The following is a 26,303-nucleotide window of genomic DNA, read 5'->3' as shown; positions in this document are numbered from 1 at the left end:
TAACTGAACCATAAAAGTTTAATTTTGACTTGAGTGTCCCTTTAATGTTTTTCTGTTAGCTAGTACACCTGTTCCTTGTTAATTAGGCCCATCATATCATATCATAGCTCTGAGAAAGCAGGTAGGGGTCTCAGTATCAGGCTGCACTGGGAGCGTGCATGTGGTGACCTGTAAAGGACCTGTCTGCATGGAAGTTAAAGATCTGGTGAGAAAATTGTTTTGTTTTGTAAAAGCTGTGAATGCTTGTTTGTTTTTCACTGGGGCCAGAGTAGCTGGACCAGTAATAGTAGTTAAGGAAACTACTGTAAGTCTCCTAACAGGAGTAGGCCTTTTTGTTTTGTATTTTCTGTTGCTGCTGAAAAGCATTTTTTCATTTAAAGGGGAAGTATACCCTGACTCTGGAAAAAGACTGTTTTACTTTTATTAAAGAAACGTTTCATACAGAATACAGTTGCCTGACTGTATTTGCAGTGGCCTTTCCAATATATATATATATATATAATCCTTATACATGACAGTGAGAGAGAACAGTTTTAAAAACTCATCTGGATGTACACTAGAATTCTCACTGTTCTAAATTATTAATAGGATGTCAATCTAGTCTTAGTAATTAGATTGACAAAACATCATTGCATGCATACAAAATAAATATTTCATTAATTTTCTATATGAAATGAATACACCCTCTGCAGTCAACAAACCTAAACTTTGCTGTATTTGACAGACGAAAAAAATAAGAGTAAAAATGGCATATGTACAAGACTTTTGAACACAAATTTATATATTTATTTCACCACCTCTGTTGAAATATTCTATCTATTAAATACCCTCTTTTCTATATAAAACTTTATTAAACAAACAAAAATCTAATTATTTATTAGACTTATGTGGAACATAATTCTAAATATTGTTGTATCACAAACTATATCATAGCAAAATAAATATACTGTATATGCATCTTAAACAAGGCTCAGGCTTGACTGAATGTTCAGACACACAGTATATCCTGATTATCCTTAAAGGGACATGAAACACAAATTTTTTATTTCATGATTTAGAAAGAGCATGCGATTTTTAACAACTTTCTAATTTATATCAATTATCTAATTTGCTTAATTCTCTTGATATCCGTTGCTGAAAAGCATATCTAGATAGGCTCAGTGGCTGTTGAATTGGTGGCTGCACATAGATGCCTCGTGTGATTGGCTCACCCTTGTGCATTGCTTTTCTTCAACAAAGGATATTTAAAGAATGAAGCAAATTAGATAATAAAAGTAAATTAGGATGTTGCTTAAAATTGTATTCTCTATCTGAATCATTAATGAAAAATGTTGGGTTTATTGTCCCTTTAATAATCCTCCCTATAATTGTGTCTATTACCATGGGAAAGTGTGGAGACCTCAATTAATACATTGCAGCCTAACTAATACATCTTAAATTAAATACTAATGATGAAATGAAATGCAGCAGTTATGTGTTTAATCTACACAAATGGGTTAAACACATAGTTAAAGTACCACCCAGAACCCACAGAGCACCACTGATCTCCCTTTGTGGTGGGTTAAACACTTACACCTAGATTACGAGTTTTGCGTTAGAGACTGTGTGGTGCTAACGAGCAGTTTATGCTCACCGTTCACTTACAGACATCGCTGGTATTACGGGTTTTTACAACCTAGACAAGAAGTGAGCGTTGAGCAAAATTTTGCTCCTTACCGCACTCCAATACCAGCGCTGCTTACCTTGGCGGTGAGCTGGTGTCACGTGCTCGTGCACGATTTCCCCATAGGAATCAACGGGGAGAGCCGGCTGAAAAAAAGTTTAACACCTGCCAAAAAGCAGCGTAAAACTCCTTAACGCGGCCCCATTGATTCCTATGGGGAAATATATTTTATGTCTACGCCTAACATGAACCCCGAGTCTAAACACCCCTAATCTTACACTTATTAACCCCTAATCTGCCGCCCCCGACATCGCCGCAACCTACATTATATTATTAACCAAAATAGGAGAGAGGGTGGCAGGCACTACAAAAACCAAACGGGCGCACATTAAAGTTAAAATGCAAGAAAACTTTAATGAAAGATATATATACAATATACACATATGAGGCTAGACACAAGAGCAGGGGTGTGACAAGCAAGGCCTGACGCATTTCGCGCCCCCTAGTGGCGCTTATTCATAGGCTAGAGCACTAGGTAGGTGATACCTATTTAAAGGGAAGAAAATTAACCCTTTATGTGCAGAAAAGTTTTAAAAAACAATGGATAGTTAAAAACATTGACAAACAAGCATTGGGATCAATATACAAAAAATATATATACAGGCTCTATTATACCAACATCAAACAGGATAAGAGCTGAGACTACCTAAATTAATAGAACTATATAAACAAAGATATCAAGATAAAATCAATATCTGTAAGTATATATGCTCTGACTTATAAATATAAATGTACAGAAGAGATTCCAAATAGAGTAAGATATAGTATAAAGTATAAAAATATGTGAAAAAATAGTGTCAATAAACCTGACTACAATAAAATGTTTAGAGGGAATATCAAAATGCTACTTGCATACCAGGTTCTTTTATGAGATAAAAGTTGATAATGAACTATATATCTGACCCTCTACCACTCAGTTGTCTATAAGGTAATTGACGTCACATTCTTTATTCATTCCAAGGGGTTGGCGTGTATTTAATTTAATTATCCAGAATATTTCCTTTTTATCTAATATCTGTTGTCTGTTGCCTCCTCTAATTGGAATTCTAGCTATGTCTATAATCTGAACAGACATATCTGCCAAATGTGTAAAATGTAAGCCATTAAAATGACCTGCCACTGTTGAATCCTTACAGTAATTTTTGACGTCTCTCATATGTTCTCCAAACCTTGTTCTGACTTCACGTGAGGTTTTTCCCACGTATTGACATTTACAAATTTTACAAGTCAGAAGGTAGATAGCAAATTTGGTTTTACAGTTAGCATAAAAATCTACGACATATTGTTTATGATCCACACTTGAGGAGAATTGGGTTCCTTTGATAAGGTTAGGGCAGGTATTACAATCTCTACTTCCACATTTGAAAACGCCCTTTTTAGATAGCCAATCCCCTGAAGGAGTACCTTTAGTATCTGAGACCAAACTAGGAGCAAGTACCTTCCCTAATGTCTTAGGTTTTTTTGGGACATACCTAAAGTTTTTAACAAAAGGTTTGAGGATGTCATCTCCCAATAATAAATGGGAATGTTTCTTTAAGATTTTAACCACTGCATTGTAATGCATAGAGTACTCAGTAGTAAAGACTATAGTATCATTAGTGCCTAATTCAGGCTTATCTTTATTGTTAGTGGGTTTGCTCTTATCATTTTTTACTGCAAGTCTAGATTGTTCAAGCTTTTTTGGATTGTAGCCTCTCTTGATTAACCTCTCTTTCAGTTCTAAAGACTGCATTTCATAGATTAAGTCACTCTTTGTATTCCTACGTAGCCTGATAAACTGCCCTCTTGGTATGGCTTTTTGACATGTTCTGGATGCTGGGATGCCGCATGCAAAATGGTGTTTCCTGCTACTGGTTTTCTGTATGTTTGAGTGACAATTTGGTTATCTGTGATTTTCAATGTTAAATCTAAGTAATTGATCTGCTGCCTGCTTTGTTCGCCTGTAAATTGCAGACCCATCAAATTATCACTTAGATAAAACAATAAATCATCCAAAATAACAGCTTTCTTATATTATTAACCCCTAATCTGCCGATCCGGACACCGCCGCCACCTACATTATACTTATGAACCCCTAATCTGCTGCCCCCAACATCGCCGACACCTACATTATATTTATTAACCCCTATGTCGCCGCCACCTACCTACATTTATTAACCCCTAATCTTCCGCCCCCAACGCCGCCGCCACTATATTAAAGTTATTAACCCCTAAACCTAAGTCTAACCCTAAACCTAACACCCCCTAACTTAAATATAATTAAAAGAAATCTAAATAAAATTACTATAATTAACTAAATTATTCCTATTTAAAACTAAATACTTACCTGTAAAATAAACCCTAAGCTAGCTACAATATAACTAGTTACATTGTAGCTAGCTTAGGGTTTATTTTTATTTTACAGGCAAGTTTGTATTTATTTTAACTTGGTAGAATAGTTAATAAATAGTTAATAACTATTTACTAACTACCTAGCTAAAATAAATACAAATTTACCTGTAAAATAAAACCTAACCTAAGTTACAATTACACCTAACACTACACTATAATTAAATTAATTCCCTAAATTAAATACAATTAAATAAAATTATTACAAAGTACAAAAAAAACAAACAAACATTAAATTACAGAAAATAATAAACAAATTATAAGATTTTGAAGCTAAACTAATTGCACCTAATCTAATCCCTCTAACAGAATAACCCCCCCCCCAAATAAAAAAAAAAAAGTCCTACCCTACACTAAATTACAAATAGCCCTTAAAAGGGCCTTTTGCGGGGCATTGCCCCAAAGTAATCAGCTCTCTTACCTGTAAAAAAAATTACAAATCCCCCCCAACATTAAAACCCACCACCCACACAACCAACCCAATCAGCCAATAGGATTGAGCTTGCATTCTATTGGCTGATTGGATCAGCCAATAGGATTGAACTTCAATCCTATTGGCTGATTGCATCAGCCAATAGGAATTTTTCTACCTTAATTCCGATTGGCTGATAGAATTCTATCTGCCAATTGGAATTGAAGGGACGCCATCTTGTATTACGTCACTTAAAGGTACCTTCATTCTGTGTTAGCCATCGATTGAAGAGGATGCTCCGCGTCGGATGTCTTGAAGATGGACCCGCTCCGCGCCTGATGGATGAAGATAGAAGATGCCTTCTGGATGAAGACTTCTGCCCGTCTGGAGGACCACTTCTCCCAGCTTCGTTGAGGACTTCGACCCGGTTAGGTGAAGACTTCTCCCGGTAAGGTGTTCTACAAGGGGTTAGTGTTGTTTTTTCTTAAGGGGGTATTGCGTGAGTTTTAGAGTAGGGTTGGTTGTGTGGGTGGTGGGTTTTAATGTTGGGGGGGGATTTGTAATTTTTTTTTACAGGTAAGAGAGCTGATTACTTTGGGGCAATGCCCCGCAAAAGGCCCTTTTAAGGGCTATTTGTAATTTAGTGTAGGGTAGGGCTTTTTTTATTTTGGGGGGCTTTTTTATTTTGTTAGGGGGATTAGATTAGGTGTAATTAGTTTAAAAATCTTGTAATTTGTTTATTATTTTCTGTAATTTAGTGGGGGGGGGTTGTACTTTAGATAATTGTATTTAATTGTATTTAATTTAGGGAATTAATTTAATTATAGTGTAGTGTTAGGTGTAATTGTAACTTAGGTTAGGTTTTATTTTACAGGTAACTTTGTATTTATTTTAGCTAGGTAGTTATTAAATAGTTAATAACTATTTAGTAACTATTCTACCTAGTTAAAATAAATACTAACTTGCCTGTAAAATAAAAATAAACCCTAAGCTAGCTACAATGTAACTATTAGTTATATTGTAGCTATCTTAGGGTTTGTTTTATAGGTAAGTATTTAGATTTAAATAGGAATTATTTAGTTAATGATAGGAATTTTATTTAGATTTATTTAAATTATATTTAAGTTAGGGGGGGTTAGACTTAGATTTAGGGGTTAATAACTTTAGTATAGTGGTGGCGACGTTGGGGGTGGCAGATTAGGGGTTAATAAATTTAGGTAGGTGTTGACGATGCTAGGGATGGCAGATTAGGGGTTAATAATATTTAACTAATGTTTGTGAGGCTGAGTGCCGCAGTTTAGGGGTTAATATATTTATTATAGTGGCGGCGACGTCCGGTTCAGCAGATTAGGGATTAAAAATTTAATTTTAGTGTTTGCGATGCGGGAGGGCCTCGGTTTAGGGGTTAATAGGTAGTTTATGGATGTTAGTGTACTTTTTAGCACTTTAGTTTAGAGTTTTATGCTACGGCGTTGTAGTGTAAAACTCTTAACTACTGACTTTAAAATGCGGTACCAGTCTTGACAGGAGAGGGTCTACCGCTCACTTTTTGTCAGACTCGTAATACTGGCGCTATGCAAGTCCCATTGAAAAAATAGGATACGCAATTGACGTAAGTGGATTTGCAGTATTTCCAAGTCTGGCCAAAAAAGTGAGCGGTACACCTGTACCTGCAAGACTCGTAATACCGGCGGGCATTAAAAAGCAGCGTTAGGACCGGCCAATGCTGCATTTTAAGCCTAACGCACAACTCGTAATCTAGCTGATAGCTTTGCTGCACAACTAGTAATAAAATAACATGCTCTAACAAATTCCAGCAGTGGGGGGCCAACTTCCTAAAGCATGGGGGCCGCAGACCAATATTTTAGAAGCCTTAAGGGGCACATATTAATTTATGGATATCAAAAGACAAATAATAAATTTCCTTAAAATTTCTAGTGCTGCAGTGACAGATTTATGTAATGTTACAGGGTACCTTCTATCTGAAGTTCTCCCCTTCAGTGGGCTCATTTGGGTTTGTAGACTATACGGAAGTCCCAAATGCACATATAATTGGTTCCACAAAAACGATGTCACACATTCACAGTTCAACTTTTTCACTGAGGCCGCAAAAACTATTCAAAGGGCTGCAAATTGCCCAGGGGCCACCAGTTGGCCATCCATGAGTTAGATCATTTCATTTTATCACTATAATGGCCTTTTAATGTACGATCTATAGCAAACATCCTCAAACTTGGCCTTTGAGAGGTTTTGGAACTACATTTCCATGATGCTCAGCCAGCATATCAGCTGGCTGAGTATCATGGGAAATTAAGTTACAAAACCTCTGGAGGGCCAAGTTTGAGGCTGTCTGATCCTTTGAGATGAATAAGTGGCTTTCATGTTGCAATTTGGGCACTCAGGCTCAAAAAGGTTTGCCATCACTAATCTATGGTATATCAGTCAATAAGATGCTGGGATTGTGATCTTATTGGGCTACATTTAAGACGTTGTATACATCAGAGCCTTTGCAGTGCAGGCGCACTCATGTGAGCTTGCATACGCATGTTAAGAATCATCAGTCGTATGACTGTTCCTTCTTAACCCCTCTGCCACCTCAGCTGTAGCAGACCACCTCTGACTCGGACTGATCTGTCCAGGGTGATTGACAGGACCTCATGTGAGAGCAGTGGGCAGGATTGCACAAGTAGGGTCTTGTGCAATCATAACTTACAAGCATTGCTGGTGGCAAGCTCAGTCAGACAGGTTCCCTGTTTGGGAACATAGTTATTCTGCAGCTTAATAAATGGAGGCCATTCTAATAGATCATATTATATAGCCAGCATTTTATACTGGGTGCTGCCATCTTGGAGCACGCATATTGTTGCTTCTGTGACAGAAGCAGTGCACTTTCACAGTTCTGTTTTATTTCATTTAATTTTATTAGCATTATGAGGTTTGCAAGGAACTACAAGTTACATGATTAGTGAATCAAATAACATTTATTTAGTGTTTTGCATTTTGAACACCTTAAGGACCATGGGGTTTGCGATACTAATATTGTGGTTTTGCCGCCAGTGGCGGGACCCGCTCTATTATAATCAAGGAAACCCTTAATGACTGGAGACATACATGGTAAGTTGCACTCCTTAAGGGGTTAAACTGTGTATTTGATAGGAGATATGTGTTATGTGTTCAACATTATAACATAATAAGATTAAGAAATGTATAGTATATTGATCTGTGCCTTACCTGCGTCTGGAGTCTGATCAAATATTAAGGATGATATCAAGTTTCCCCAAACACCAGATGATTGGAAAAGTAAAAAGAATAGTCCAAAGTATTGATTGACAATATCCTTTGCAACCTTTCCAGCTTTCTCTGCATATCTGTTTCCACTCTCTGTAACATATGTGCATTTTGCAGCCCACAAGGGAGCTCCTCCAAATCCCAAAATCAAAGATGTGGGAATGAGTGTGTACCTTAAAATGTAAACATATGGATTTAACGTATCATAATTCACTTCAAACTGTCAAAATACAATCTTTTTTTTTTAAATATATATATATATATTTGACATTTTAATAACAAAACGTTAAATAAATTAAAAACATTTAGGTCAAAACTAAAACTAATGGTAAATTATGGATAAACTAGTGTGGCAACCGTCTGCTCATATATTTCTTTAGCAAGATGTACCGAGTCCACGGATTCATCCTAACTTGTGGGATATTGTCCTTCCTGACAGGAAGTAGCAAAGAGAGCACCACAGCAGAGCTGTCTATATAGCTCCCCCCTTAACCCCACCCCCCATTCATTCTCTTTGCTGGCTCTAAGCAGGAAGGGTAAAGAGAAGAGGTGTTAAACTGTTAGTTTTATTTTATCTTCAATCAAGTGTTTGTTATTTTTAAATGGTACCGGTGTTGTACTATTTACTCTCAGGCAGGACATAGATGAAGATTTCTGCCTGGAGGATGATGATCTTAGCATTTGTAACTAAGGTCCACTGCTGTTCCCATAGAAGCTGAGGAGTACCGGAAAACTTCAGTGTGAGGAACGGTTTCTTGCTATACAGCAATGAGGTATGTTCAGTCATATTTTCTGCAGTGACTGTGTTAACTCAGAAAGGCTGACAGTGTCCCCATTAGGGGAAGGGTAAGCAGTAATCCTAGTGTTATCAGAGGTTTATACTAGCTTGCATAAAGGGTTAATTTTTTGTGGGCACTCAGTTTGTTATGTGAATTTGGGACAAACGTTTTTGTGTCTGGGAGTAACGTTTTCTGTTTTTATGGGACATTTGCTTGAGGGTTCTTTTGGGTTGTTTATAACCCACATGGCTTTCAGGCAGGGTTTGTTAGTTTTGTGTAGGCCCCAGCAACATCGAGTGAGGTGGGCGGGGCCTACATTTACAAGCAGCAAGCAACTTCTCCTGAGGTCCTGAGAGTCTTCTGAGGGACTTATTAAAGCTTTAAACCCCATATTATCACTTCCTAAGGGCAGGTAGGGCCACAGCAGAGCTGTGGCAAGGTGCTTTAGTGTGTTTTAACCGGTTTTAGACACTTATCAATCCGTTTTTTTCATTTGGGGGTCTATTGCTTGGTTACTTGTGGTGCAATCCTTCTAAAGCTTAGTGGGTGTACTGTTAAAATTTCGGAATTTTTGAAGCAATTTTAACCTGTTTTGCAGTTTGTGTATGCCTTTTTTTTCTTTTAAAGGTACAGTTTTTGCAAATTGTGTTTTTTCATTAAATAAAGTGTTTTTCAAGCTTGCTTGCTTCATTACTAGCCTGTTAAACATGTCTGACACTGAGGAAACTCATTGTTCAATTTGTTTAGAAGCCATTGTGGAACCCCCTCTAAGAATGTGTCCCAATTGTACTGATATGTCTATAAATTGCAAACAGCATATTTTGACTTATAAGAATTTGGCATTAAATGATTCTCAGACAGAAGTAAATCAGGTTTCGCCATCTAGTTCTCCCCAAGTGTCACAACCAGTTACGCCCGCACAAGCGACGCCAAGTACTTCTAGTGCGTCTAATTCTTTCACCTTGCAATATATGGCTTCAGTTATGAATACTACCCTCACAGAGGTTTTATCTAAACTGCCAGGGTTGCAAGGGAAGTGCAGTAGCTCTGGGTTAAGAACAAATGCTGAGCCTTCTGACGCTTTAGTAGCCGTATCCGATATTGCCTCACAATGTTCTGAGGTAAGGATGAGGGATTTGCTGTCTGAGGGAGAGATTTCTGATTCAGGAAAAATGTTCCCTCAGACAGATTCAGATATGACGGCATTTAAATTTAAGCTAGAGCACCTCCGTTTATTGCTCAGGGAGGTTTTAGCTACTCTGGATGATTGTGACCCTATTGTCGTTCCAGAGAAATTGTGTAAAATGGACAAATATTTAGAGGTTCCTGTTTACACTGATGTTGTTCCGGTCCCTAAGAGGATTTCGGACATTGTTACTAAGGAGTGGGATAGACCAGGTATTCCGTTCACTCCCCCTCCTGTTTTTAAGAAAATGTTCCCCATTTTTGACACCATAAAGGACTCATGGCAGACGGTCCCTATGGTGGAGGGAGCTATTTCTACTCTGGCTAAACGTACAACTATACCTATTGAAGACAGTTGTGCTTTCATTGATCCTATGGATAAAAAGTTAGAGGGTCTCCTAAAGAAATTTTTTGTTCATCCGGGTTTTCTTCTTCAACCTATAGCGTGCATTGTTCTGGTAACAACTGCAGCTGCTTTTTGGTTTGAGGCTCTAGAAGAGGCTCTTCAGATGGAGACCCCACTAGATGATATTTTGGACAGAATTAAGGCCCTTAAGTTGGCTAATTCTTTTATTACAGACGCCGCTTTTCATCTTGCTAAGTTAGCGGCAAAGAATTCAGGTTTTGCCATTAAGCGTTATGGCTTAAGTCCTGGTCAGCTGATGTGTCATCTAAATCTAAGCTTTTGACCATCCCTTTCAAAGGTAAGACCCTATTCGGGCCTGCACTGAAAGAGATCATTTCAGACATCACTGGAGGGAAGGGTCATGCCCTCCCTCAAAATAAGTCAAATAAGACAAGGACCAAACAAAATAATTTTCGTTCCTTTCGAAACTTCAAGGGTGGTCCCACTTCCTCTTCCCCTGCTGCAAAGCAAGAGGGGAACTTTGCTCAATCCAAGCCAACCTGGAGACCTAACCAGGCTTGGAACAAGGGTAAACAGGCCTTAAAGCCTGCTGCTGCCACTAAGACAGCATGAAGGGGTAGCCCCTGATCCGGGACCGGATCAAGTAGGGGGCAAACTTTCTCTCTTTGCTCAGGCCTGGGCAAGAGATGTTCAGGACTCCTGGGCTATAGAAATTTTAACCCAGGGGTATCTCCTAGATTTCAAAGATTCTCCTCCATGGGGGAGGTTCCATCTTTCTCAATTGTCTGTAAACCAGACAAAAGAGAGGCGTTCTTACGCTGTGTAGAAGACCTTTTTACCATGGGAGTGATCTGCCCAGTTCCAAAAACAGAACAGGGGCAAGGTTTCTACTCCAATCTGTTTGTGGTTCTCAAAAAAAAGGGAACCTTCAGACCAATTCTAGATCTCAAGATCCTAAACCAATTCCTAAGAGTTCCATCCTTCAAGATGGAGACCATTCGGACTATTTTACCAATGATCCAGGAGGGTCAATATATGACTACCGTGGATCTAAAGGATGCATATCTACACATTCCTATCCACAAAGATCATCACCAGTTCCTCAGGTTTGCCTTTCTGGAAAGGCATTACCAGTTTTTGGCTCTTCCCTTCAGGTTGGACACGGTGCCAAGAATCTTCACAAAGGTGCTAGGGTCCCTTCTGGCGGTCCTAAGGCCGAGGGGCATAGCAGTGGCGTCTTATCTAGACGACATCTTATTTCAAGCATCGACTTTCCAACTTGCCAAGTCTCACACGGACTTAGTGTTGGCCTTTCTAAGATCTCATGGGTGGAAGGTGAACGTGAAAAAGAGTTCTCTTATTCCTCTCACAAGAATTCCATTCCTGGGAACTCTGATAGATTCGGTGGACATGAAAATATTTCTGATGGAGGTCAGGAAATCAAAGATTTTAACCACCTGCCGAGCTCTTCATTCCATTCCTCGGCCGTCAATGGCTCAGTGTATGGAGGTAATCGGACTTATGGTAGCGGCAATGGACATAGTTCCGTTTGCTCGCTTGCATCTCAGACCACTGCAACTATGCATACTCAAACAGTGGAATGGGGATTATGCAGATTTATCTCCTCAGATAATTCTGGATCAAGAGACCAGAGACTCTCTAATTTGGTGGTTGTCACAGGATCACCTGTCCAGGGGAATGTGTTTCCGCAGGCCAGCGTGGGTTATTGTGACGACGGATGCCAGCCTACTGGGCTGGGGTGCAGTCTGGAATTCCCTGAAAGCACAGGGTTTGTGAACTCAGGAGGAGGCCCTCCTACCGATAAATATTCTGGAATTAAGAGCGATATTCAATGCTCTTCAGGCGTGGCCTCAGCTGACTTCGGCCAGATTCATCAGGTTTCAGTCGGACAACATCACGACTGTAGCTTATATCAATCATCAGGGGGGAACAAGGAGTTCCTTGGCGATGATAGAAGTTTCCAGGATAATCCAATGGGCAGAGACTCTTGCCATCTATCAGCGATCTATATCCCAGGGGTGGAGGACTGGGAGGCAGACTTTTCATCCGGGGGAATGGGAGCTCCATCCGGAGGTGTTTGCTCAACTGGTTCAGCTATGGGGCACACCAGAATTGTATATGATGGCGTCTCGTCAGAACGCCAAACTTCCTTGTTACGGATCCAGGTCAAGGGATCCTCAGGCAGTACTGATAGATGCTCTAGCAGTACCCTGGTCGTTCAACCTGGCTTATGTGTTTCCACCATTCCCTTTCCTTCCGCGTCTGATTGCCAGAATCAAACAGGAGAGAGCTTCAGTGATTTTGATAGCGCCTGCGTGTCCACGCAGGACTTGATATGCAGACCTGGTGGACATGTCATCTCTGCCACCATGGACTCTGCCACTGAGATGGGACCTTTTGATTCAAAGTCCATTCAAGCATCCAAATCTAATTTCTCTGCAACTGACTGCTTGGAGATTGAAAGCTTGATTTTATCAAAGCGGGGTTTCTCTGAGTCGGTCATAGATACCTTGATTCAGGCTCGAAAGCCTGTCACCATGAAGATCTATCATAAGATATGGCGTAAATATCTTTTTTGGTGTGAATCCAAAGGCTACTCATTGAGTAAGATCAGGATTCCTAGGATTTTGTCTTTTCTCCAAGAAGGATTGGAGAAAGGATTGTTCGCTAGTTCCTTAAAGGGACAGATATCTGCTTTGTCTATTCTGTTGCACAAGCGCCTGGCAGATGTCCCAGACGTTCGGGCTTTTTGTCAGGCTTTAGTTAAAATTAAGCCTGTGTTTAAACCTGTTGCTCCGCCATGGAGTCTCAATTTAGTTCTTAAAGTTCTTCAGGGGGTTCCGTTTGAACCCATGCATTCCATAGATATTAAGCTTCTATCTTGGAAAGTTCTATTTCTAGTTGCTATCTCTTCAGCTTGAAGAGTTTCTGAACTATCTGCATTACAATGTGACTCGCCTTATCTTGTTTTCCATGCTGATAAGGTGGTTTTGCGTACCAAACCTGGGTTCCTCCCTAAGGTTGTTTCTAACAGGAATATCAATCAGGAAATTGTTATTCCTTCTCTGTGTCCTAATCCTTCTTCTAAGAAGGACCGTCTGTTGCACAACTTGGACGTGGTTCGTGCCTTGAAGTTTAATTTGCAGGCAACCAAAGATTTTCGCCAATCATCTACTTTGTTTGTTGTCTATGCTGGAAAGCGTAGAGGTCAAAAGGCTACGGCTACCTCTCTTTCCTTTTGGCTGAAAAGCATCATCCGTTTGGCTTTTGAGACTGCTGGACAGCAGCCTCCTGAAAGAATTACAGCTCACCCCACTACAGTGGTGGCTTCCACATGGGCTTTTAAAAATGATGCTTCTGTTGAACAGATTTGTAAGGCTGCGATTTGGTCTTCGCTTCATAACTTTTCCAAATTTTCCAAATTTGATACTTTTGCTTTTTCGGATGCTATTTTTGGGAGAAAGGTTTTGCAAGCAGTGGTGCCTTCCGTTTAGGTTCCTATCTTGTCCCTCCCTTCATCCGTGTCCTAAAGCTTTGGTATTGGTATCCCACAAGTTAGGATGAATCCGTGGACTCGGTACATCTTGCAAAAGAAAACAGAATTTATGCTTACCTGATAAATTTCTTTCATTTGTGATGTACCGAGTCCACAGCCCGCCCTGTCTATTCAAGACAGATAGTATTTTTTATGTAAACTTCAGTCACCTCTGCACCTTATAGTTTCTCCTTTTCTTCCTTGGCCTTCGGTCGAATGACTGGGGGGTGGAGTTAAGGGGGGAGCTATATAGACAGCTCTGCTGTGGTGCTCTCTTTGCTTCTTCCTGTCAGGAAGGACAATATCCCACAAGTTAGGATGAATCTGTTGACTCAGTACATCGCAAAAGAAAGAAATTTATCAGGTAAGCATAAATTCTGTTTATGTTCTAGTGGATTTTTCTAATATACAGATATTATTATTATTATTTTTTTCATTCTAAATATCACAAAAAGTTGAAGTTAAAATAAAAGGTTATATACTAAAAGCACAACATTTTGTAAATATCTTTCCACTGAATCAAATGTGTAAAGAAAAACTATCTTGGCAAAACCTAGTAACACTTACCAACAAATATGGACATCTTTAGTATGACCAGGGAGAAAACACCAAATCTAAAACCCAAAATAAGACTCCCCTTCTCATTGCTATGACCCATATTATGTCCTTCAGGCAGATGGACAGAAACCACTAGCCTTAAACAATTCCCTACCCATACCAGTATTATATTTTGTATTATTTATATTAATTTCATTTGAATTATTAGGGTATTGAGATAAAAGGGAAATTGTGGTGCATGTGTGACCTTTGGCCATTATTAGCATACAAAAAGTTAAAAAAAAAAAAAGGATTCAAAATGTAATTGAAACATAGGTCTTATAATATATGTACTCTGATATACCTGCTATGACTTAATTGCCAAATATGTGTAATGTTTTTTTGATTTGGTCAAATTTCTGCAATTCTGTTTTGTAAATTGAGAATTTTTCAATAAAAAAACATTTTAAACTAAAAAAAAGAAAACCAAAGAAAAGGAATCTTCACTGGCTATGGTTAATGTGATATCTCCAAAACTGATTATGGTGACAGTAATCCTGAAATATTGATATCATCATATTGTAACTGCACTGTTCCTCACCCCTTTTCTCAAATTCAACATGGGAGGAAAAAACCTTTTTGCATTTGTTAACCTTCTCCTGTGCTAAGAACTTCCAAAAAGGTCCATGTTACTCTTATTAAAAAGCTCTGGAAGAGAAGGCATCCTCTAGGTAGGTAACGGTCAATAATCATGAGATTAATAATGGTTTAACAAGTGGTGTGCTTGACCATAGGTTCCAAGACCCTAAACTGCAGCAAAATATTATTTGGTTTTAAATGTGTTGGAACTTAGAACAGTTTCTCCAATATAACATTTCAGGATTATCATGGAGAATATAGAACTAGAGGTAATAAAAAAAAAAAAAAAGTAAAGTCATTTTCTATATTAGTACAAAAAAAACATTTCAAGTCCTCTGTTGTTGCAAGAACTCAAAATAAGGGCTTGGTTCCATTGAGTCAGTAAAAATGGAGCCATAAGCTACCAAAGCGTTCTACAGTTAAAAGTAGTTTATGGCTCTATTTTAGTACCAGCTTTCCATTTAAATATTTTGTGCAGTGTGCAGTCACTCTTTTTGTGTAGGTGTAAGTTAACGTTGTGTTAAAGGGACACTGAACCCAATTTTTTTATTTAGATAGAACATGCAATTTTAAGCAACTTTCTAATTTACTCCTATTATATATTATACATTTTTCTTTGTTCTCTTGTTATCTTTATTTAACCCCTTAATGACCACAGCACTTTTCCATTTTCTGTCCGTTTGGGACCAAGGCTATTTTTACATTTTTGGGGTGTTTGTGTTTAGCTGTCATTTTCTTCTTACTCATTTACTGTACCCACACATATTATATACCGTTTTTCTCGCCATTAAATGGACTTTCTAAAGATACCATTATTTTCATCATATCATATAATTTACTATAAAAAAAATGATAAAATATGAGGAAAAATGGAAAAAAACCACACTTTTTCTAACTTTGAACCCCAAAATCTGTTACATATCTAAAACCACCAAAAAACAACCATGCTAAATAGTTTCAAAATTTTGTCCTGAGTTTAGAAATACCCAATGTTAACATGTTCTTTGCTTTTTTTGCAAGTTATAGGGCCATAAATACAAGTAGCACTTTGCTATTTCCAAACCATTTTTCTTCCAAAATTAGCGCTAGTTACATTAGAACACTAATATCTTTCAGGAATCCCTGAATATCCCTTGACATGTATATATTTTTTTTTAGTAGACATCCCAAAGTATTGATCTAGGCCAATTTTGGTATATTTCATACCACCATTTCACCGCCAAATGCGATCAAATACAAAAAATCGTTCACTTTTTCACAAATTTTTTCACAAACTTTCGGTTTCTCACTGAAATTATTTACAAACAACTTGTGCAATTATGGCATAAATGGTTGTAAATTCTTCTCTGGGATCCCCTTTGTTCAGAAATAGCAGACATATATGGCTTTGGCGTTGCTTTTTGGTAATTAGAAGGCCGCTAAATGCCACTGCGCACCACAAGTGTATTATGCCCAGCAGTTAAGGGGTTAATTAGGGAGCTTTTAGGGAGCTTGTAGGGTTATTTTTAGCTTTAGTGTAGTGTAGTAGACAACCCCAAGTATTGATCTAGGCACATTTTGGTATATTTCATGCCACCATTTCACCGCCAAATGCGATCAAATTTTAGGTTTCTCACTGAAATCATTTACAAAAAACTTGTGCAATTATGGCACAAATGGTTGTAAATGCTTGTCTGGGATCCCCTTTGTTCAGAAATAGCAGACATATATGACTTTGGCGTTGCTTTCTGGCAATTAGAAGGCCGCTAAATCCTGCTGCGCCTCACACGTGTATTATGGCTAGCAGTGAAGGGGTTAATTAGGGAGTTTGTAGGGAGCTTGCAGGGTTAATTTTAGCTTTAGTGTAGAGATCAGCCTCCCATCTGACACATCCCACCCCCTGATCCCTCCCAAACAGCTCCCTTCCCTCCCCCACCCCACAATTGTCCCCGCCATCTTAAGTACTGGCAGAAAGTCTGCCAGTACTAAAATAAAAGGGTTTTTTAAAAAAAAATATTTTTTTTTAGCATACTTACATATGCTACTGTGTAGGATCCCCCCCTTAGCCCCCAGCCTCCCTGATCCCCCCCAAAACCGCTCTCTAACCCTCCCCTCTGCCTTATTGGGGGCCATCTTGGGTACTGGCAGCTGTCTGCCAGTACCCAGTTTGCAATAAAAAGTGCTTTTTTGTTTATTTTTTTTTTCTGTAGTGTAGCTTCCCCAACCCCCCCCCCACAGACAAACCCCCACCACCTTGCTGATCGTATTATTATTTTTTTACATTTTTGACATTTTTTATTTTCAGCATTTTCTCTAGTGTAGCGGTTCCCACCCGCTCCCTCCCCGTGCACGCGCCCGCCCCCACCCTCCCGTGCACGCGCGCGTGCCTGTGCGTGCCCCCAGCCACCCCCGCCCACAATCCCTCCCCCCTTCACATAACCAGGGCCATCGATGGCCGCCACCCGCCTCCCGGTCCGGCTCCCACCCACCAACGCAGCAAGCCACCGATCTCCGGTGCAGAGAGGGCCACAGAGTCGCTCTCTCTGCACCGGATGGCTTAAAAAGGTTATTGCAGGATGCCTCCATATCGAGGCATCACTGCAATAACCGGAAAGCATCTGGAAGCGAGCAGGATCGCTTCCAGCTGCTTTCCACACTGAGGACGTGCAGGGTACGTTCTCAGGCGTTAATTGCCTTTTTTCTGAGGACGTACCCTGCACGTCCTCAGTCGTTAAGGGGTTAAAAAAGAAGGCATCTAAGCTTTTTTTTTTTTGGTTCAGGAATCTGGATAGCACTTTTTTCAGCAAGAACAACCCAGGTTGTTCACCAAAAATGGGCCAGCATCTAAACTTACATTATTGCATTTCAAATAAAGATACCAAGAGAATGAAGAAAATTTGATAATAGGAGTAAATTAGAAAGTTGCTTAAAATTGCATGCTCTATCTGAATCACGGAAGAAAAAAATTTGGGGTTTAGTGTCCCTTTAACGATTTCATTCAATGTCGTATTTCTGGAAAATGGCACCATAACAAGTTAATTGCTATGATAAACCGACCTTACACTATACATTTTATGTTTAATGCGTACACTTCTTATATGTGAGTTCTAGAGAGAAACAAAATCGGATACATTTAATTTTTTTTTTGTTTTAGTATATTTTACAATTTATTGATATATTCATTATTTAGTGCTGCCCTATGCATAGGTCTAGTTGGAATTTGGAGATATGTGCTTGAATATATTTTCATATGTAAATGCATATTGATATCTATATAAGAACATAACTGCAACTATTCAGTGAAAGCATAGAAAAGCCTGTATGGTCATTGTATATCTTGATGCATTCGCTGTACACCTGGTAATAGGGATAATCACCCATTGTGTGCTGATCTCATTAACCTTATAGATAGTGTTATACCTAGCACCATTTTGATTTCTGGGGCCATTGTGCCCTTTTTTTGGAAGCAGAGTATTTTTGTGTCTGTTTGGTGTTTATTTTTCTCTAATGGTTTTTAGTGTGTCTATGTTTTACACTTATAATACAAGTTAAGTTTCAATTTTAAAGAGTTTCTAATTTCCTACCCTCTTTTCTATATTTGTATTGTATTATATACCCCCGGTATATTGTACACAAGTGTGCCAGTATTTGATTTTTATCTTTCTTTTTTACATATGGACTCCACTGATTACCTTTGTCCAATTTGAGTATGATTTGTTTACAACTACTCACTCCCTTTCTTTTATCAAGTTATTTATCTAGGAGCTAACATTTCAGCTATTCCCAGTTCCTTTGATACAGTGCCACATGAAAGATGAATGCACAAAATTAAACGCCTTTGCAAACTCCAAGTATATTCCATCAACTGAGTTCCCTTTATCTATATTATTACTTACTTCCTCATAGAATCTATTTAGATTAGTTTGACATAATGTATTTCTCATAAAACCATGCTGATTTGAATTTATAATTTTGTTCATACTAATATACTCATCAATATATTCCCTTATAATCCCTTCAAGTATCTTCTCCACTATCGATGTGAGACTAACTGGTCTATAGCTTCCTGGATCAGCCCTGTTTCCCTTTTTTAAAAAGTGGCACCACATCAGCTTTACACTGATATATATTTTACCAAAAAAATCATTATATATATATATATATATATATATATATATATATATATATATATATATATATATATATATATGTATGTGTGTGTGTGTGTGTGTGTGTGTGTGTATTATACTTAAATAGAAATATTTATTTAAGAATAAATAAAACATAGTCTATTTGAAGAACATTGGAATGTGAAATATTCATATTTTGTGTCAGGCTTAGTGATCTTGAATAAATTTGGTTCGGTTAGTGCGAGAGTATACGTGTTAGTTGCTTTTTTTTTTGCAGTTTGAGCACTCCATTAAAGTCTATGGGAAATACTTTAACGCGGTTTCTATATTCGAAGTTCAACTTTTTGCGTTTGTTGAGTTTTCACTCACACGCAAACGTTTAACTTTCAACTTGTAATACAAGCGCAATCCGATGCACACAAAAAAAGCCCCAGTTCTAGGACATTCTAAAGTCTAAGGCATTCTAACATCTGCATTTCCGATAGTGCGGGTGCACAGTAAAATTAATGTCAGATATAGGTTTTGTGCTAAGGCAATGGTGCGCTGTGCCAATGGTGCACAAGTAAATGCGTTAATGTAGTTCTGTGCTATACAATTAGTAATAATAAGGGTGCACTTAAAGATTCGAAAAGCACTAAATGCTACAGTGGTCTTTTAGATTTTGCTTGTTTAAAATTCAGAGTAAGTGGATTGTCTCTTTATTCTATTGTATGTAATGGTCCTTTAAAGGGACAGTTTACTCCACAATTGTTATTGTTTAAAAAGATAGATATTCACTTTATTACCTATTCCCCAGTTTTGCATAACCAAAACTGTGATATATATATATATATATATATATATATATATATATATATATATATATATATATATATATATATATATATATATAAAAGAGATAAGGAAGGCACTCACTGGTCTTTTAATCAAATAATAATTTTAATCAAGCGTGACGTTTCAGGGACTCACTCCCCTTCCTCAGACAAACCCAAATAAACAGCAATTGAAAATATATAGCCAAACAAACCCCTCCCCCAGTGAAAATTGCGCCAAAAATGGTTGCCATAGTGATCCTCAACAAAAAATTTTTCACAAATCAAGTGCAATAATAATCAGATGCTCATCTCAAAAGCAATATATGGACAATAAACAAATGATAAAATAATTGATATCCAAAGGTGTATATACCCTACAAACATGCTAATGTACATAAAATGTTGGAATACAATATAGGTGCAAAACATACAAATAAATCAATCAATAGTACATTGCATTTTACCTGTGTTGCAAATAAAGTGTCCCCTAACGTATATTCTTAATAGAGGTGTGTTGTGTAATGTTGTGAATTTAATATCCATACAATGTGCACTTGTGGTAAAATATAAAAATATATAATATATAATCAGCCTAATGGACACAGAGCAGGTTAAATCTTCAATATCAAACTGCACATATTAAGTAATAGCAAGGTCTGAGGGGAACTATAATCCTTAAAAACATCAATAGACCTTAATACTGTCATATGGACTACGGCTAGCAAGCCCAGAGTTAAAACATGGTCAGTATTAGTTTACATGATAACAGTATTGTTATAGGAGTGTAAACCAGATGCAATCATAGTAATCCATATATGTGCACCAAATATTAACTGTGTATAAGGTACCTGGTGTGAGTAGGTCCAGGAGTGACAAATGTTAAATCCTAAACACACACCCTGCGGCTAAGTGTGCTGACGTCATCCATGCGACCTAACCACACAGTATAAAAGGTTGCCATGACAACGGTACATAAACAACTATGGCGAATGGCTATGCACACATTAAAGCTTCAAATTGCCGGAAAAGAGCCTTGGCAAACGGCCCAAAATTAGAGGCTATACTGAAACAAAGTATCTAGTGAAAGGCCATCTATAAAAGTTAAAGACAACTCCACATCATAAAGCCACTATGTGCACCTACTGTATGCTCCACAAAGTATACATATCACACCCCAGACAAAACGAAGATGGATGCCTACAGATCCACATATGGTGTCTGCACAAGAAGCAGAGTATATCACAAATAAATACATAGAAAAAGACATGCTCAACACAATACAAATGTAAAGAACATAAAAGAACATCACATAAGTGAATATCACAGAAGAAAAACATAAAATATAAGATGACATAAGCAAACATAAAATATAAAAAGGAATAAAACTAAGATAAAGGTGAAAGAGGAAATAAAGTGGAAGTGAAAAACGAAATAAAAATGAAATAAATAAATATAATGATAAAAATAAAAAATAAAAATAAATAAAGATACCCCAGTGAAGAAACATGATCAAAGCCATGGAAAGAAACCAAATAAGCAAAAGGAGAATAGATAACATAAAATAAATAAAATAAAGTGAATTAAATAGGACCAAAGAATAAAACCAAAATTTAGTACCAAAAATAATAATGGGACAGAATAAAAATAAAAGAAATAAAACCAAAAAATAAGTATAAACTGGACTGAGGTGGATACATACAAAATAAAGTGAACACCAGGGAAAGAAGAAACATGAATAATGAGAAGAACCACAGCGGACGGGGGAAAGAAAGAGAAAAAAGGAGACGCCTGCAAGAAAAAGACAAAAGAAGAAAGCGGAGAAAAAAAAAAAAGGAAGGGAGAAATTAAAATGTAGAAGCAGGAGTGAGACATATAAATGGATCATAGACTCTCACAGGCCGAGCTATATTGGTGTAATTAGTCCATCAGCTGTATAGTTCTGCTCAGGCAAAGGTTCTTCACAGTCATCCACTTCAGTTAAAGAAAACAGTGCCAATCCAGGTTCACGGTCAGTCCCCTCGGACGTATGGTATTTAATTTGAATATCCACTTGGATTCTAGTTGTAATAATTTTCGGTCTCTGTCCCCTCCTCTTGGGGGGATGGGAACATGGTCAATAATCTTGAACCTTAGGTCCTGTACACTATGTCCGCTAGTTGCAAAATGATGTGCCACCGGTTGGTCACTCCCTTGGTTCTTAATGGCTGTTCTAATGGCCAATCTATGGTTGTCCATGTGGGTACAGACATCATCAACAGTTTTCCCTACATAGAACAGTCCACATGGACAATTGATTAAGTAAACCACGTGTGTTGTGGTACAGATAAGGAAGAACTGAATTTTATATCTTAAATTCATATCCGGGTGACGGAATGTAGCCCCGGGAATCATCGAGTGACATGTAGTGCACCCACTACAGCGGTAACACCCTTTCTTGCTAGTAGATAGCCAGGTTTTTTTGTCATAGCAGTGTTTGGGATCAGTCACCACCAGTTGGTCCCTCAAATTACGGTTTCTCTTTAACCCCACTCTGGGACTCTCCCACTCTCCGAAAGGTAGAGCTGGATTGCCCTTGATGATGTGCCAGTGGGTCCTTAAATAGTTTCCTATATTCTTCATATCCGGACAATACTTTGTTACAAATGTCATCCGTTTGGTGTCATCTTTCTCAGACCTCTTATTAGGATCATCCTGTTCACTCATACATTCAAGTAGATGTTCCCATTTATATCCCCTTACCAGGAATTTCTTTGCCATGTCCTGGAGCTGTGTCCTCATAATTTCAGTGTTGCTATTGTTTCTATTTACTCTAGACATCTGGCCCCGGGGTATGGCCCTGAGTAGGGATGATGGATGACAGCTGTATGCGTGTAACACAGAATTCCTGTCTGTTGGTTTCTGGTATAGTGTTGTTCCTATACCTGTGCCATCTCTGGAAATGCAGAGGTCCAGAAATTCTACCTTCTGATCACTATAACATATTTTAAACTGGATAGGATGATTCAGTCCATTCAGTTGGTCAAACCAATTTTGCAATGATTCACTCGAACCGGCCCACATGATGAACAAATCATCAATGTAACGCTGGTATACAATTATTTCTTCCATCTGGAACACCCTCATGATCTCTTCTTCATAGTGTTCCATGTAAAGATTTGTGAATGAGGGGGCAACATTCAAGCCCATGGCAGTTCCCTTTATTTGGCAGTAATACGAATGCTCAAACCTGAAGTGATTCAACCTGAGACTCAACTCGAGAATCTGCAGCAGGTAGTGTGCCGGAGGACCCATGTTTGGGTATCTGCTCAAAGCTCTCGCTACCATTTTAATGCCCTCTTGTTGCGGTATAACTGTATAGAGGCTATTGACATCAGCCGTTGCTAAAATCCACTCATCTTCCAACCTCAGATCCTTCAATTTATCAATGAGATCCATAGAGTCCCTAACATACGATCTCATGTTTTTAACGAATGGTTGTAAGAAGAAATCTACAAATTGGGATAGCGGGGATGTGATGGAACCCCGGGCTGAGACAATAGGCCTCCGTGGAGGATGGGATAGGTTCTTATGTACCATTTTTGGCGCAATTTTCACTGGGGGAGGGGTTTGTTTGGCTATATATTTTCAATTGCTGTTATTTGGGTTTGTCTGAGGAAGGGGAGTGTGTCCCCGAAACGTCACACTTGATTAAAATTATTATTTGATTAAAAGACCAGTGAGTGCCTTCCTTATCTCTTATACTTACCCGCTGGCACCCTGGCATGTATGGATTTTGAAAGTGAGAGTGCTCTCTATCGCATTATATTATGTATCTGCAAACTGCCCAATATCTCAGTTCTTTTTGACAAACTTGCATTTTAGGCAATCAGTGCTGACTCATAAAAACTCTACAGGAGTGAGCACAATGTTATATATATATGGCACACATGAACATGCGCTATCTAGCTGTAAAAAAAACTGTCAATATGCACTGAGATAAGAGGTGGACTTTAAGGCCTTGTAAATTAGCATATGAGCCTACCTAGGTTTAGTTTAAAAAAAACAAAGCAAATTTGATGATAAAAATAAATTGGAGAGTTGTTTAAAATTGAATTCCCTATCTGAATAATGAAACTTTCATTTTGACTAGACTGTCCTGTTAACTTGCTCCCTGCACAATCCATTCAAACTCTTTAGAGAGCACTAAAAGAGTTTTTGCCAGGTTTTGATGCAATGGTTACAAACTGTTTTATTTTCTGTAGTAAAGAAATATAACACTTTACCAGCTAGGATAGAAATTTCCAAGGGAATATGTGATGAAACAGCACATAGAAGCAACAATGGTCCACTTGTATCCAATTTTCTTTATCATAAATGGTGGAACGAACATTGAAGAGATAATAAGTGCTCCATTGATTACACTCAGGGATGCTACTCCTAAACCTTCATCTGCATTGAGGCTACTCTGTGAAAATGAAAGGAATATATCATAATAAAACATATTATAAATAATATACATATAAAGAACGAGAAATAAAAAAACAGTATGCTGCCTTTTCTGTATGTTAATTTATATAAAATAAAAAATGAGAATACAAACTAATTATTTTATCAGTAATTATTCTGCTATTCCCAATTATTACAATTTCCATGTGTAAATTTCATATAGGAGCACTTTTTTTCTTTTTCTTCGTATTCTAAGCCATTTCAATTCATTAGACAAGGCCCCCATTTGAGTTAGGAAACAACTTTTGAATTAATCAATGACATAACAGGAAAGAAAATATATAAAAGAAAAGAACTGCAGGTTTTTGTGTGTATGTATGTATGTGTGTGTGTGTGTGTGTGTGTGTGTATATATGTATGTGTGTGTATATATATATATATATATATATATATATATATATATATATATATATATATATATGTGTGTGTGTGTGTGTGTATGTATGTATATATATATATATATATATATATATATATATATGTGTGTGTGTATGTATATATGTATATATATATATATATGTGTGTGTGTATATGTATGTGTGTGTATATATATATATATATATATATATATATATATATATATATATATATGTGTGTGTGTATGTATATATGTGTATATATATATATATATATATATATGTATGTGTGTGTGTATGTGAATATATATATATATATATATATATATATATATATATATATATATATATATATATATATATATATATATACAGTGTGTGTATGTATGTGTGTGTGTATATATATATATATATAAGTCTACACACCCATGTTAAAATGTCAAATTTTTGTGATGTAAAAAAAATGAGACAAAGATAAATCATTTCAGAACTTTTTCCACCTTTAATGTGACCTATAAACTGTACAACTCAATTGAAAAATAAACTGAAATCTTTTAGGTGGAGGGAAATAAACAAAAAAACTAAAATAATGTGGTTGCATAATTGTGCACACCCTCCTATAACTGGGGATGTAGCTTTGTTCAGAATTAAGCAATCACATTCAAATTCATGTTAAATAGGAGTCAGTACACACCTGCCATCATTTAAAGTGCCTCTGATTAACCCCAAATAAAGTTCAGCTGTTCTAGTAGGTCTTTCCTGACATTCTCTTAGTTGCATCCTACATAAAAAGCCATGGTCCGCAGGGAGCTTTCAAAACATCAGTGGGATCTCATTGTTAAAAGGTATCAGTCAGGAGAAGGGTACAAAATAATTTCCAAGGCATCAGATATACCATGGAACACAGTGAAGACAGTCATCATCAAGTGGAGAAAATATGGTGCAACAGTGACATTACCAAGAACTGGACGTCCCTCCAAAATTTATGAAATGACAAGAAGAAAAATGGTCTGGGAGGCTGCCAAGAGTCCTACAGCAACATTAAAGGAGCTGCAGGAATATCTGGCAAGTACTGGCTGTGTGGTACATGTGACAACAATCTCCCATATTATTCATATGTCTGGGCTATGGGGTAGAGGGTCAAGACGGAAGCCTTTTCTTACGAAGAAAAACATCCAAGCCCAGCTAAATTTAGCAAAAACACATCTGAAGTCTCCCAAAAGCATGTAGGAAAAGGTGTTATGGTCTGATGAAACCAAGGTTAAACTTTTTGGCAATTATTCCAAAAGATATGTTTGGTGCAAAAACAACACTGCACATCACCAAAAGAACACCATACCCACAGTGAAGCATTGTGGTGGCAGCATCATGTTTTGGGGCTGTTTTTCTTCAGCTGGAACTGGGGCCTTAGTCTAGGTAGAGGGAAGTATGAACGGTTCAAAATCACAGTCAATGTTGGCACAAAACCTTCAGGCTTCTGCTAGAAAGTTGAACATTTCAGAGGAACTTCATCTTTCAGCATGACAATGACCCAAAGCATACATATAAATCAGGAAAGGAATGGCTTCACCAGAAGAAGATTAAAGTTTTGGAATGGCCCAGCCAGAGCCAGACCTGAATCCGATCGAAAATCTGTGGGGTGAACTGAAGAGGGCTGTGAACAG

The 26,303-nt window shown here is 37.7% G+C and overlaps 1 protein-coding gene across 2 annotated transcripts in view; it reads right to left on the bottom strand.

Moving 5' to 3' along the window:
* Positions 1-26,303, bottom strand: part of LOC128655576 (protein unc-93 homolog A-like) — a 99,785-nt gene that overhangs the window by 28,639 nt on the left and 44,843 nt on the right. For both annotated transcript variants that reach the window (XM_053709168.1, XM_053709169.1), the window contains exons 2-3: positions 24,061-24,242; positions 7,755-7,984 (exon numbers count right to left, since the gene is read on the bottom strand). In XM_053709168.1, the coding sequence (XP_053565143.1) occupies positions 7,755-7,984; positions 24,061-24,242 (412 nt within the window). The remainder of the gene's footprint in view (positions 1-7,754; positions 7,985-24,060; positions 24,243-26,303) is intronic.

This window comes from Bombina bombina, chromosome 4, assembly GCF_027579735.1.
Source record: "Bombina bombina isolate aBomBom1 chromosome 4, aBomBom1.pri, whole genome shotgun sequence".
Lineage (NCBI taxonomy): Eukaryota > Metazoa > Chordata > Amphibia > Anura > Bombinatoridae > Bombina > Bombina bombina.
This window is presented reverse-complemented; position numbering and strand designations above follow the sequence as displayed.